This window comes from Haliotis rubra, unplaced genomic scaffold (genome assembly GCF_003918875.1).
Source record: "Haliotis rubra isolate DU_JTF1 unplaced genomic scaffold, ASM391887v1 Scf808, whole genome shotgun sequence".
NCBI classification, from domain to species: Eukaryota; Metazoa; Mollusca; class Gastropoda; order Lepetellida; family Haliotidae; genus Haliotis; species Haliotis rubra.
This window is the reverse complement of record NW_025767533.1, coordinates 399,339-414,507: the sequence shown is the minus strand read 5'-3', so window position 1 is coordinate 414,507 and position 15,169 is coordinate 399,339. Positions and strand designations below refer to the sequence as shown.

Here is a 15,169-nt window from a genome sequence, read left to right as displayed (position 1 = left end):
ACACCTCCATCAACCTCGACATCTGGGACTAAAGAAATAGTTCAGCTTATCTGCAGTTTAAACATTTAGAATCTACTGACGTAGGTTGACACGTTACACAACACACAAACACTAATCTCAAACGCAAACTTAAGAAAATAAAACTTTGTACTAAAAACATGAAAAAAGAAGAAAAAAGCCAATTTATTTGACACATACAAATACAAGTTTAAACATTTAGAATCTACTGACGTAAGTTGACACGTTACACAACACACACACTTATCTCAAACGAAAACTTAAGAAAATTAAACATTTTACTAAAAACTTGAAAAAAGAAGAATTTTTTTTTTATTTGACACATACAATGGGGATAGCAGGTAGCAGTTTACCATGCCATAAAAACCCATGAACTTGATTTCCAGAAACTAACAGCTGTGAAAAATGCGGTATTCCCATAAACTTTGTATTCTCAGGATTTTTGTATTCTCAGGTTAGATCAAATTCAGTTCGAGGACATAGTTACAGCATAACGTCGATTTACAGCTTTACTGTTACAGTTCTAAGTTTGAACTCTCTTGTATCTTTTTTGTAGGAATATCATACATACATATATCAATACCAAAGCGTGGTTAGAGTACGTGCTGTGTTAATATTGTTGTGCAACTTTCTGTGTTGTGCAGACGTATCCTGGTATCAGCGGTTTGCATTACGTCTGTCACATAATGAGTGAGTGAGTGAGTATGGTATTACGCCCCTTTAGCAATATTCAAGCAATATCACGGCGTGACACCAGAAATGGGCCTAACACATTGTGCCCATGTGGGGAATCGAACCTGGGTCTTCGGTGTGATAAGTCATATAAAGTGAGAGTTTGGTGTCTGTCAGGTTTGAACAATATGTCAGTTTGATTCAAATATACCAGCATTATATGTTGATAAATCACGGGCCACAACAAGGGCGAATCTGTGACAACATCATCATAGGATTCTGCTACACTCAAGGGAAACAACTCAGTATGCTGGAATTTAGGCTCAGCCTATATACTGATGGAGTTTGGTATGGACTCAGGCAGGAGATAATCATAGGGCATGTCTAGAGACTTGTTCCTGTTTCTGATCGCCGTTCCAATACTCGCAAGGTCTTTCCGAAATCTGAAACATATGCAACATGTGCAAGGAACCCGTTGCTATAATAATACCCGTAATACTTGATGGCATGGTCTGGTAATACCAACTCGAATGTTTTAAAAAAGAGGTAAACACTTAGACTAAGGTCGTCATGAACAGTGACATAAGAACGTTTAAGTGTTGTTCCAGCTCTGATACGATGACATGCATCTAGTCAAAAAGTCTGCAAGAAAAGCTTCTGATCGTATAACGTCATTACAGAAGATGAACGTCATTCTGAGAATTCGTAGACTTCACAGTTTGGTTTTGTGTCAGCTGCTATAGCTTGTAAAGAAAACTGTCTATGTATTAGGAATTCTGAATAGATATTCCATTGCATCCATCTACCCTTGAAAATACTCACTTTGCAACAATTTCGGTTGCCTTAGGATCAAACACATATTGAACCTCAAAGTCGCCGAGACTGTTGACTCCCTTCTGGCTGAGTATTTTGGTGACGATCATTGCATCAAAGGTCTTTGCCTTGTTGGGTAGGGCATTCAGTATATCAGCTTCCGTCTTGGGAGTCTGAAATAGGCGCTCTGGAATGAATGGTTGATTGGTACGCAGAATGCACCCAATATTAGTCTGGCTGTTAGTTGGGTTCAAAGAATGAAAAAAATGACAATCGCAATAGAAAGTATATTCCACCCAAAATACATAACAGAACACCCAATTTTCATGTGAATATAGTAATGTGCTATGGCAGGTGGTTATTGCACCACACAATGTTCTGTTTTCTTCAGATCCTACCTTGTCCGCTGGAGGGTTGCCTTCAAGTGTGAGAGGGTATAATGGCGGAAAGCCGTAGTAGTCGTACTGGGGGAAGTTGACGGCGGCGTGCTGGACGCTGCAGGTGAAGATGAACGACGTCAACGTCAGGGTGAGGTCTTCTAAATCCCGGAACTTCCCATTGCCAGGTACTCCCTGCCAAAAGGTAAAATCCTCTCGATATAATAGAAATAGGTTTGTGAAGCATGTTAAGAGCAATTGAACTGTTTGCCAGGCATATTGTGATGACATGGTGTAGGTAAAGAAACCCACAAACAGAGTATATCAAATCTGTAACCTATGACTCAGTCCACGAGACCCTAAAGAAAAACATTTTGTGCTTCTTCAGGTTATGTTTTACGTCACTGTCCACGCGATCAAGTGCTGGGCTCAGCCGATACGTCCTTACCTGAATGTCCATTCTACCGTGTTCCCTACCTGAATGTCCATTCCACCGTGTTCCCTACCTGATGTCCATTCTACCGTGTTCCCTACCTGGATGTCCATTCTACCGTGTTCCCTACCTGAATGTCCATTCCACCGTGTTTCCCTACCTGAATGTCCATTCTACCGTGTTCCCTACCTGAATGTCCATTCCACCGTGTTCCCTACCTGATGTCCATCCTACCGTGTTCCCTACCTGAATGTCCATTCTACCGTGTTCCCTACCTGAATGTCCATTCTACCGTGTTCCCTACCTGATGTCCATTCTACCGTGTTCCCTACCTGAATGTCCATTCTACCGTGTTCCCTACCTGATGTCCATTCCCGTGTTCCCTACCTGAATGTCCTGTGTCCATGTCCACCGTGTTCCCTACCTGAATGTCCATTCCACCGTGTTCCCTACCTGAATGTCCATTCCACCGTGTTCACCGTGTTTCCCTACCTGAATGTCCATTCCACCGTGTTCCCCTACCTGAATGTCCATTCCACCGTGTTCCCTACCTGAATGTCCATTCCACCGTGTTCCCTACCTGAATGTCCATTCTACCGTGTTCCCTACCTGAATGTCCATTCTACCGTGTTCCCTACCTGAATGTCCATTCTACCGTGTTCCCTACCTGGATGTCCATTCCACCGTGTTCCCTACCTGAATGTCCATTCCACCGTGTTCCCTACCTGAATGTCCATTCCACCGTGTTCCCTACCTGAATGTCCATTCTACCGTGTTCCCTACCTGAATGTCCATTCTACCGTGTTCCCTACCTGAATGTCCATTCTACCGTGTTCCCTACCTGAATGTCCATTCTACCGTGTTCCCTACCTGAATGTCCATTCCACCGTCCTCCCGACTCTTAGCCATCTCTTTTGCCCAGGCCTGCATTTCTGTGTCGTCAAGGAGACGTTGGGGTGTCTCTGATGACAAAAACACACGATTTCTGTATTTCAATATCGTTGCTTTCCTGATCCTATCCTCGTTCTTAATGACGCGTTTGCTGCAGTTTAGCAATAAATGAATATAATAATACAGACAGTGTTTATTGCTATGGGTGCATGGACGCAACAGTTCATTCAATGCTTGACAGGTGCATGTTTATCTGAAGGTACAGGCACACAACCTTTCAGTCAGTGCTTGACAGGTGCATGTTTATACATGAAGGTACGCGCACACAACATTTCGATCATGCTACGGGTATGCGTAGGTGCATGAACACAACATTTTCTTCAATGCTTGACAGGTACATGTATATATGAAGGTACTCGCACACAACCTTTTAATCAATGGTATGGTAATATGAAGGTACTCGCACACAACCTATTAATCAACGGTATGGTAATATTAAGGTACACGACATGCATAGGTGTAACCTGTCACAATAATAAAATTAACTCACAAGGTAAAAACATTTCTTATTATTGAATAATACATTCAGCTTACCATAATACAGGCCAACGTAACTTGTAACGTAGGTTTTTATTGCATTGTACAGAAGTAGAGAGTCGTCACGGTAGTAGTACCCAGGAAGAACGTTCTCCTCGGACACCTAGAGAGATGGAAGTACATGCATGTTTGTTTAAACCGTCTCGCTGAACATGGATACTCCCAACAATATTAGCTTGTGTTTTACGAGTGTGTTACAGGGGTGCAGTGCTTACATATGTGATAATATATCCTTCTTATTACCCACGTGGTCAACGTATGGGTAGTTGCATACTAATCTCGTACGTCACACGAGTGTCGTATCGCGTTGACCTGTGTCGTAAGAACTTGACCTGAGATTCTAACGATTTGATTGGATAACCGATGACCTCTCAGTTAGGTCACGTTGTGACGGAACTACTTGTTCATTCATAACAAACACGTGAATTCATTCATTCTACAACTTAGATGCATTGTGGGAATGTAAACATTGCGAACGTTGCCGTGTCGCTGTTTAATTGTGAGTCGAACTGAGACATTATATCCGTCGAAAAACATAAACGCAATGTTTCCACCACTGATGTTAGCCGAGTGAAGCAGTTGCAAACCAAGAAACAGGGTGCTACGGAGTAGTTTACTGTAGGAGGCTGTACGAGAGGCGATGACAACTGACATGCATCGTGACGTCGGTTACCAAGGGGACAGACGAGAATGGCGTAGTGACGTCAATACAGTGTGACGTCATGCAAAAGTGTACTTCAGAAAAAAACATTCTTCCGCAACCTCTTTATGAAACCGGTTTCGGTTTGAAACCATAACAATAACGAAAATACGCTATTTTGTCAATTCAATGCATGTAAGACGTGGGTAAGAAATAAAATACCACACTCGGTCTCATAACATACGAATAATACGAAACTTGTGACCTTCCTATGGTTTCTGACCTCGCTTTCGCTCGGTCAGATACCATAGGAAGGACACTCGTTTCGTATATTTCGCGAGGTCAGAAACCATAGGAAGGTCACGAGTTTCGTATTATTCGTATGTAATGAGACCTCGTGTAGTATTCTCTATATATGTAACTCGGTTAAAGGTGTAGCTCGACTGAATGACCTTGTCGGCAGGTCATAGTTTCCTGTCACTGTTACAGTCAGGGGATGTTTGGATGAGACAGCTGACCTGAGTCTCAGCTAAGGCATGGACCTTATGATGGATGCATCCACACAGATATGCGACCCTTGCTCGAGATAATGTAGAAACATCATAAACATAAATGATAAAGACATGTCTGTGCAATCTTGTCGCGTTCTGAGTAATGTAATGGTAACATTTACACTTGATAACTGTCTATACCCATCCCATGAATTACTACCAGAGTGTACAATATCTCATCACATGAACTCACCCCTCTCCTTTTGAGGTCCTCGGGTAACGTTCCCTGGATGTCCATCCGCCAGTCTTTTCGCCTGGAAACAGGGAAGCTTAATGAGTGAGTATGGTTTTACGCCGCTTAGGGCAATGCAATATCACAACGGGAGGGGGAGGGGGAGGCGGCATAGTGTATAGACTCCAAACACTGTACGTCTGTTGGGATCCGAACCCTGGACTTCTGTTTGTTGTGCAAATGCTTTGACTACAAGGCTCTCCGGTCGGAAAGACAAAGATATGACATCACAGATAACCCTAACACCCCGCATTTGTGCTGGTTAGCCCCATACACCCCATACCTACCCTCGCTGCTAAAGGGGAATCATTTCTAAAAGACAACATTTTACCAACGTCTGTAATGAAATTATATGTAGCTGTATGCATTGTGTAACAGTCTTTAGACATATGTTCCAACTGCAGCATAATATTGATGTGGCTGGCTCTATCTGTAGAATTAAGTCCCGATCAGTAATGGGAGCAGAACTAAAATAGCAAGAAATAATGAACCTGAAAATGTCCTACCCTTTCCGATTCAGTCCCAACACACCATTCCTCCCGGCTGACATGGTAGTGTCGATCCATCCGTCAACAGACAGCAACTTCACCACAGCAAACCTATATTCATATATAACTCACCATCAGTTTGCCACAACATGTTTGTCACTTCTAGTCCAACTATGTATATGACAAACAGCTCAAAGTAAATACATATTGAATGGCAGCATAAATACAATAGCAGTACAATAAAAAAGCAGTGATGATGTAAATGTAATGGCATACGATATCATGCAAGACAATACAGACAGGAGATCCCCGATATGTATAGCCATCGACCTTGAATATGAATTGCTACAGAGTATGTCAGTTACTGCATTAAACGACCTGAGAAACTTATTTCAATTTCATCTTCTTTTTTTATCTATGTGACCATAGAGTCAACATTTCGTGTATTATATATTTATATATCGGGGATCTCCTGTCTTAATTGTCTTGCATAATATCTTATGTCATTATATTTTTACATTCACTGCTCTTATATTGTACTGCCATTGTATTTATGCTGCCTATTTGTGTTGCCTCTCTATTTTCTACAAAACATTCTTATTCCTTTATCATGTTTTATAATTGATTTGTATACTGATTTATTTGTTAACATTAGCATAAAACTGTTAATTCTAACACATTTCTTTGTTGTGTGTTCGATTCAGACCTAATTCTTTTCCGGTAAGCGTATTGTTTCTTGGGCTGTGTATTGGCAAATATATTGTATTTCAATATCTTGCGATTCGGGCACGCGTATTGCGATATGTATTGCGATATATTGGGAAGTGTTTAACAGCGAATGACACTATAGCTAATTGTACATGTCAATCCTATTTTCTAAATAACTAAACATATATGTTATGGTTCTGATAACAGAAATATAAAAACTAGGTTGCATAGTCATGCACTTTTTAAAAATACAATTTATAGTTTTACAGTATGCTTTTTTTTCCTTGAATAAAGCGCGAAACCATTTATAGTGAACTAAAGTACTAAGTATGTGTCGATTTTAATTTAAACCATAAAAATAATCACAAAAACTTGATATATGTTCTTTACCCAATATACCGGTTCTCAGAAAAAATATTGCAATACGTATCGTTTGAAAAAGCGTATTGCGATATACCGGTATACCGGTAATACCGTGCAGTCCTAATAGTTTCAACTTGGGAATCACCACATAACAATAGTTACATACTTGTTGATGGCGAAAATATACAGGAGATGCGGTGCCAGGAGTTTGAAGATTGGGTGAGAGATGGACACCTGCCTCTCAAGTGCCAACGCGACCCCTTCCATCAACAGATGGGTATATCCTGGAACAAACCACTGTGGCGGTTAGTACACGTTCTTCAAACTAACATTATTATCCTTTTTAAACCAGAAATGTAATTATAGTCATTTCCATGTCACTTTCAATCAGACTGTTTTAACTAAACATGTTTGTTGTACCATGGTACCTTGATGTTGGTGGAGTTACCTATATCGTGCATTCATACTTGCGTACCAACGACCCACCCAAGTATACCTCTAATAGATGTGCACGTGACCAATACCGTGAGCATGGATCCCCGTACCAATGATTGCCGCCTACATCTCAAGTGTAAGATCATGTAAAGAGCGACTCGGTTAGAGCCAAGGAAATATGATAGTTAACTTGTTCAGGGAGTCGTTCAGCAGTCGCTGTTGACTCCAATGAAACAGACACTGTTTAAACCTCGGATATGACACGCCCAGACCGGGAAAACAAACCAAGACACATCGACCGCCTCCAATACACGGGTGTATAAGGACAAACTGACAGTGCAATGCTGAAACTTGAACAACTGAAGACCACAGTCCCTTCTGGGACCTCCAATGTTTGGTATAGGGACTGACCAAGATGGACCAGCGACTGGTGGTAGGTGGCCTCTGCGTGGTTGTACCACATCTTCACCAGCTGCCACGTGTTCGGGTCGTCGGATGGTAGAAACACCTGTAACACCGAAAGGTGTGCTCAAATATACATCGAAGAAGTATATTAAACACGATCAGTAACATGAGTGAGTGAGTTTTGTTTTACGCCGCTTTTAAGAATATTCCAGCAGCATCACGGCGGGAGACACCAGAAATGGGCTTCACACATTGTACCCATGTGGGGAATCGAACCCGGACCTTCTAATCTGCAGCTACAATGACATAACCCTGATCCACACAGCATAAGGACGGGATACAGCAACTGTTATTTTTGAGGCTATACGCGGCCAGCAACCATCGTTTGACAGCTGTGCAAGATGACATGGACTTAAAGCATCACACTTAAGGACATGGGAATGAATCGTGTTTCGAGACGCCATTCCCTCCATCAAGGAGACATCGTCACGGTAATATGACCTGTCCCAATGGACATAAAAAGTCCGTTATGGCCTTCCGCTAGAGAGAGCGTTGAAGAGTAAAATTTCTTAAGTTTTGCCGTAAGGTATTTAATGTTTAGACAGCATGCATTACGAACAAAAACCGTTTACGCTTTGGCCTGTGCAGTTAGGGTTCAGCGAGGGTTTAGCGTGTTAATTCTTTATCCAGTCAACAGGTGTACATGATTAATCTAAATGACAGAAATGTTGACATAAACATACACAGGTAACTATGACGAACATGCACGTGATGCATCTGAGTTTAGGCATCTGGTAGTAATTAATCAGTTTCCTTTTCACTGGGTAAATTGTGAAGTTGAATTTTTACCAGGTTGTCTTGTTTCTTATTTGGATATTTACAAAAATCATGCTTATGATAAAGAATGGGACGAGGACTTAACATATTTAAACGAAGACGTAATGGAGATATTGTGATAAGATAAAGCATGAAACGTTAAGTGAGTGAGTGAGCATAGTTTTACGCCGCATTTAGCAATATTCCAGCAATATCACGACAGGGGAACCAGAAATGTACCCATGTGTGGAATCGAACCCGGGTCTTCAGCGTGACGAGCGGGCGCTTTAGCCATTAGACTGACCCCGTTAAGCAACTGTGTGGTAGGTGTGCTGTCCAATGTGTGACGACATCGTGTAGTTGCACATCATAATCGCATACCAGATCCTACACAATATTTGCTATTGCAATGAACATTAAATGTTTGTTTTAACAGCGCGTGGAACAACATTTCAGTTATATCAAACCGCGTCAGCTCTGTGTGGGAGGAAAACACAAAGTGCTGCGGGCCTTCCGCCATCTGTATGGTGCTGACAATAGTGAATAGTCAGTTCCAATCTAACTGGTTGAACTACATAGGATTCTAGTATATCTAAGTGACGCAACTGTGCACTGCGAGTTGTGTTGCATCAGACACACGTTGACAGGGACGTGACAGTTACCGGGTTGGTAGGTCCTGGCTCCTGGAACAACTGTATGGCAACTGGGAGGAGTCGACCTTGATTGTCCCGGTACAGCAGAAGGATGGGAGCGCAAACCTGCAGCAAGTCATTTGGTCATGATAATAACAAAATATTACTTCGCTTGATACTTTCAGTTGCGTTGAGACTAATGGTGTAACGATTCATCGATAGTATCGGTGTTTACATCGTCAACTACACGGTACGAGTGGATAGATACAAAACACATTCAGGCAATGTATCAGGATATTTATATCGCGAGGGTCCATGATACACCGATGTATCGCCACAACAGACGATATATCCCGATACTACTTCAATACTACTTAAAGTTGTAAGGAGTATTGCAATAAGAATAGGAAAGGTGTCGCTTTGATATTCTTCTGAAATTTAAAAACAAATTGAACCTTAAAGGAATTTTTGTTTGTGTCTGTTATCTCTGTTACATGAACAAAGGAGTTGGTGTATAAATCACAGAATGTGAACAGTTTACAAACTCTGTGAACTGAGAATAATTGTCTTCAAGTAATTGAAATATGCAGATATGTTTTAGTTGTTTGACAATTTATTTACAACTAAGAAGGACGTCTTAGCGTTGTTAAGAAAGAGAACAAAGAGAAGATAAACTTTAGAAAGCAGACTTAAGTAATTCTGAATGCTGATATAAATCAAATTTAGATTGAGCTGTTTGTGAAAGCATTGGTGTAGCAACACAACTCCCCAAGGGAAACTTCACTTTCAGATATATATATTATTTAAGGATTTACTGAATATGTTTGACTTTCGTAAGCATTAAATGCTGAAACTTGATTAGATGAACAGCTTTTTAAGTGTGTGTGACTCTATGTCTCTAGTTGAGACAAGGTAAACCAAACAGGTGCTAAAATGCTAACTGTGGAGGAACTGACTAGTGGCGCTGCAGCAACAATGGTGTCTCACCAGTGGAGGTTTGATATGCCATACGGTCATGTCTTAGCACTGCAGTGATTTCAAACTTTGAAGACTGATATACATAATTAATGGTTTCCTTCCTTCTATTACCACCACTACCACCATAGTCCTATATCATCACAAACCGCACGGTCTTCACTTCTGCTTTCGAAGTTGTGGAGAATTTTCAGATCACAAAAAGAAGAGTCGCTTATCACCCAAGGCTTCTTCAACAGATCTCCCTTCCAGGAATGGCTCGATGTCTGCTGGTGTAACGGCAAGTCTGTGAATATAAGTACAAACATGAAGCTATACAACATATATTGTACCTGTACAACATACATTGTAGCTGGAATATGTGTGTGATGATCAATAACAAAATTGTACATTGCCTAATGTAGTCTGTGTTGACATGTTTCAAGGTAGGTGACATACGTGAATATACAAAATCGGGGTCGTAGAATTAGCTTCCCTGAAGGAAATAATAAGCGTGGTAAACGGATCTAGTGGGGTAAACAGGAGGAAATGGACTCGCGCAAAGTCACGACAGTATATACATGATATCGCATTTTGTGAACGTGTTACAATATTTGTGGAAAACACTCACTTTTGTGGAATGTTAGAACAAAGTTGAATGAGCGTAGGGCAAAGGCCGTTGAGTCTCTGATAACCAAAGAACGAGTCGTCCGTCCAGGAATAGCTAGTCTGTAACGCGTAGACACATGACGCATTTAGTCAGCAATTTATACGCCCACACAAACAAACACATGCACACACACACACTAGAAACCGCCCCACAAACAAACACACAGACACTAGAAAACACCACCACACACACACACACACACAAACAAACACATACACACACACTAGAAAAATCCCACCCACACAAACAAACACATCACACACACACAAACACATCCACACACATGCACATAGAAAAAACCCAAACAAACATATGCACACACACACACACACTAGAACCCCCACAAACAAACACACATGCACACACACATGCAAAAACCCACACAAAACAAACACACGCACACACACACACACACACACTGAAAACACACACACACACACACACACACACTAACTAGAAAACCCCACACACACAAACAAACACATGCACACACAAACAAACACACAAACAAACACATGCACACACACAGAAAACCCACACAAACAAACACACACACACACAAACAAACACATGCAAACACACACACACACACACAAACAATAGCACAAACAAACACTACACACACACTAAAAAACACCACACACACAAACACACACACCCCCACAAACAAACACATGCACACACACACACTAGAAGAAAAACCCACACACAAACAAACACATGCACACACACACACTAGAAAAAACCCACACACAAACAAACACACACTGAGAAAAAACCCACACAAACACACACACACACTATCTCCCCACACGCAAACACATGCACACACACACACAAACACACACACACACACAACACACAAAAAAACACAAAACAAACCCTTCACACACACACACGCGCACACAAACAAACACATGCACATAGAAACACATACACACACACGCGCACAAAGAAACACACATATGGTTGGTTGAAGATCTCCCTGACGTACACGTTGCTTATGTCCTCGAGGCTCTTCCATCTGCCTGTTGTCAACATGGTGATTTTGCTCTGAACTATGAGATTCATTTTCAACTTCTGTATATCCCACTGAAAGATGCATGCATTAGTCAATAAAACAAAATCTGAAAAATATTCACGTGAAAAGACAATCTCATCTATGTAAGACAAGATGAATTCCACAATTGGGACAAATCGAAGTTATACATGTATGACCTCACGTGAAATACTGAATACAGTCTTGCGACAGTCTTCTTCTACAGAGGGGCCAAGGTTGAATTCGACCTAGGCATTGAACTAGAGATTAATGACATACTAAGTAAGTACATTTATATCGCGATGCACATGCGATTATTCAGACTTAAACAAATAATTTATTAGATCATTAAACGTTAAACAAATAAATTGCCAACGGTGTCGTCCACGTGTGTAAGCTGTTAATTTTATTACATTATATATAAACATTTGCAAAATAAGTAAAAGACATTCCAGTACTCTTTAATCGCCGGATGAGACACAACTTACCCTGTATTGGCTTGAAAACATCTCCTCGGCAGGCAAATCCTTCACCTGAATAAACAAAATACAATGGACAATGAAGTAGTTACGCATGCTTATAATGGAGGCAACCGTTTGGCATATAAGAACATTGTAAGAACGTGGATGAATTACATAACTGACTGATCAGTATATCTCCCCGACAAACATGTACATAATGGAAGACACACTAAAACACCGCTGTGTCGAAGATGAACGAATCTACGTATGTAGACAACATGATGACTTTGAATACATAAAGACAATGTGTTTACTTTGAGATAACCATGAATTCGACACATCAAAGCTCGACACAACGGCGTTTCACTTTATTCAGACTCTCTTGTCATGAGTTACAATCACCCATTGGATTGAAATCCACAGTGAAGAAAATGATTTCCCCAACGTTGAAGGGTGTTTTACACACAATGTTATCCTAATCAGAGATTCAGAGATGGTAACTCACCGAGGCAGGGAGAGCGACATCACTGGTGTCCACCACGTACAGTTTGCGTTTCTCCTCCAAGTCCAGCCTCCTCTGCTCCTGTTGGGCATCATCCTGTGGAAGGAAGGTGTCATTTTCCCGAAACACGTAGTGGTAATGAGGTCGCAGCCACCTGAACACTGGGAAGATGTACACGTCGCCGTTAGACTTGTTCTCAACTGTGATCCTTTCAACGTACCAGGAACTTCCAAATCCAGAATCGTCACGGAATATTTCCAGTTTTCTTAGTTTGCCTAAACCTGCAGTCTTATCCCTTGGCAGCTGAAATACATCCAGGTTCCCTCTTTCGAAGTCATTCCGGAAGAAATAGTCGAGATTGTGTTTGTCTGTTGATGAGCCTTGCTCGTCGTGAAGTATAACAGACACATTTGCATCAGTACCTGCTCCTTGTACATCCCCAGTCCGTACATGAATAACAAACTCGTGATTGACGCAGGACGACATGCTGAAATAACAAATTGAGTATTGAAGAGAAACAACGCTCGTTCACCCTGTTATGACAGTGTCACGGAAGTTTGTGTCGTAGGCACTTTGATGGGGTATGGGTTTTATCGGGAAATATAGACATGTTTGTATATTCTCTGAGTTAAGTTAAAGTTGTGTTATCTAAATCTAAATCACAGTGCTGACAATATAAATGAAATATCAGCAGCTTATTATCATGACCATCAGCACAGCAATGTACAGATCAGCTGCCTGCGTGTAATTAACCCTAATTAACCTTAGAGTATGGCCGGTTGGCCACGGAAGCTTAACAGTGGATGAGGTGCATGCTTGATACTGCAGGTTGACCATACATGTATCGTAATACGATACAGGGCATCCTGACAGTCAGTAGCATATAGACAACGTATTCTAATGTAACGGGACTTGACCCTCGGACAGCGGCTAGGCAGGTGGGCTGACGATCGCCTCTGTGATGCTGCCTGGCGTTGCTACGCTATCATGTAATTGCATACTTAGCTGACAAATAAAGTGTTGTGGACCCACTGATGGACTTCTGCGTTTGAAGAGACAATATCTCACACAACCATCTAACAGCCCGGGATACTTGTGTCACTTCTACGCCGGTTACTCACTCTGGATACAGTTAGGAATGGGAAGTATGTGCTCATCTACAACTATATCTCAGCCTCAGTGTAGCGCACTTCAAGTTGTCATATTACACCAGGATATTTAATGTGACATATTTCTCACACACTTGGTAATATTCTACGTAGCACGTTGACACACGAAGGTAGTTTTTCTCAGTATAACAAGCATTATGAATTGGGTAGCTGAAAGTGTCAGTTTAAAGGTTCGAGTTCGGATCTATTTTAACGGTTAGGTACTACATTCCGAGTGGAAATATGGCCTATTTGTATTTGCAAATAGACAGAGGTAAATATTGATACTAAAGCAGCGTTCAAAAGCGTTTTTATTTGAATGAGTATTCAATGCACGGGTAAATAATACTTACAGCTCTGAAGGTGAGCCTGTGCTTCTCCGGCCATTTAAGTCCAAATAACACAAAGGTCTTACAATATAAGTATATAAGATCACACACACACACGCGCGCGCACGCACGCACGCACGCTCAAAAGACAAAAGCTGAAAATCCTTGATACAGATATAATTTCTTCCATTCTAACCGGTTTCACATTGTCAATATGATCATCATGAGAATCCATTTATATAATATAGAGTGAGTTTGTACTGATTCATCGATGTGATGTATTACCCCAGATTGATTGACAGATTGCTTTGTTGATGTTTTCATGTAAAACACATATTTTTCATGTTGTCGGGAACAGTATGTGAGTAGTTGCAGACTGAACAAATGTTGTTAGTTTAGAGTAGTTACAATCATTCCTCGTCGGTTTATATGACGTTGACGCAAGCGTTTCCCTTTCACAACTAAGAAGTGTTCAGTGCGCCTGAGCTCACCGTTGATCCATTCATTCCATGGATGTTGTGCTGCTCGAGGTGAACATTGGTGGACGTAAGACAAAGCGCCGACCCACAATGCTTTGCAAACGGGACAAACAAGACCCTTCATTGCACAATATGGAGAGGTGCTCGTCATATCGGGCTATCCAACACCACTAAATCTGTCATGACACTGGACTAGGCTAGATACAACAATGCACATCACGGAAGGGCAACATGAAAACAAGACACATGACTATCGACGCTCACCTTAGTTAGACGTGCGTTGGCAATATTCCTTGTGATTTGCTCGGAAGTTATGCATGGGTGAGCTGCACGTAAACATATTCCAATCACCTGACCCCTGACTCATACTCCTGGGGCATGAGGAAGTTACAGCAGTTTTATTCACAACTCGAGCTCGATTTTGTAGAGCTGAATCAACCAACTCTTGTCATATATAATGAATCATAAGGAATAACCGAAAACAAATGAAAGTGTCCAAATCTGGAATGACACCCT

At 41.3% G+C, this 15,169-nt stretch overlaps 1 protein-coding gene across 1 annotated transcript; it reads right to left on the bottom strand.

Annotated features, from left to right (window-relative positions):
- Positions 1-646: 646 nt before the first annotated feature.
- LOC124261755 (allene oxide synthase-lipoxygenase protein-like) lies at positions 647-14,691 on the bottom strand. The gene is given in 17 exon segments (XM_046696113.1): positions 647-1,133; positions 1,513-1,676; positions 1,902-2,075; positions 3,184-3,275; positions 3,799-3,904; positions 5,186-5,246; positions 5,731-5,823; positions 6,950-7,067; positions 7,630-7,726; positions 9,102-9,197; positions 10,196-10,249; positions 10,251-10,332; positions 10,657-10,754; positions 11,659-11,787; positions 12,223-12,267; positions 12,701-13,184; positions 14,666-14,691. Coding segments are annotated over 17 exon segments (2,019 nt in total). The 5' UTR covers positions 14,677-14,691; the 3' UTR covers positions 647-1,018.
- Positions 14,692-15,169: the final 478 nt, after the last annotated feature.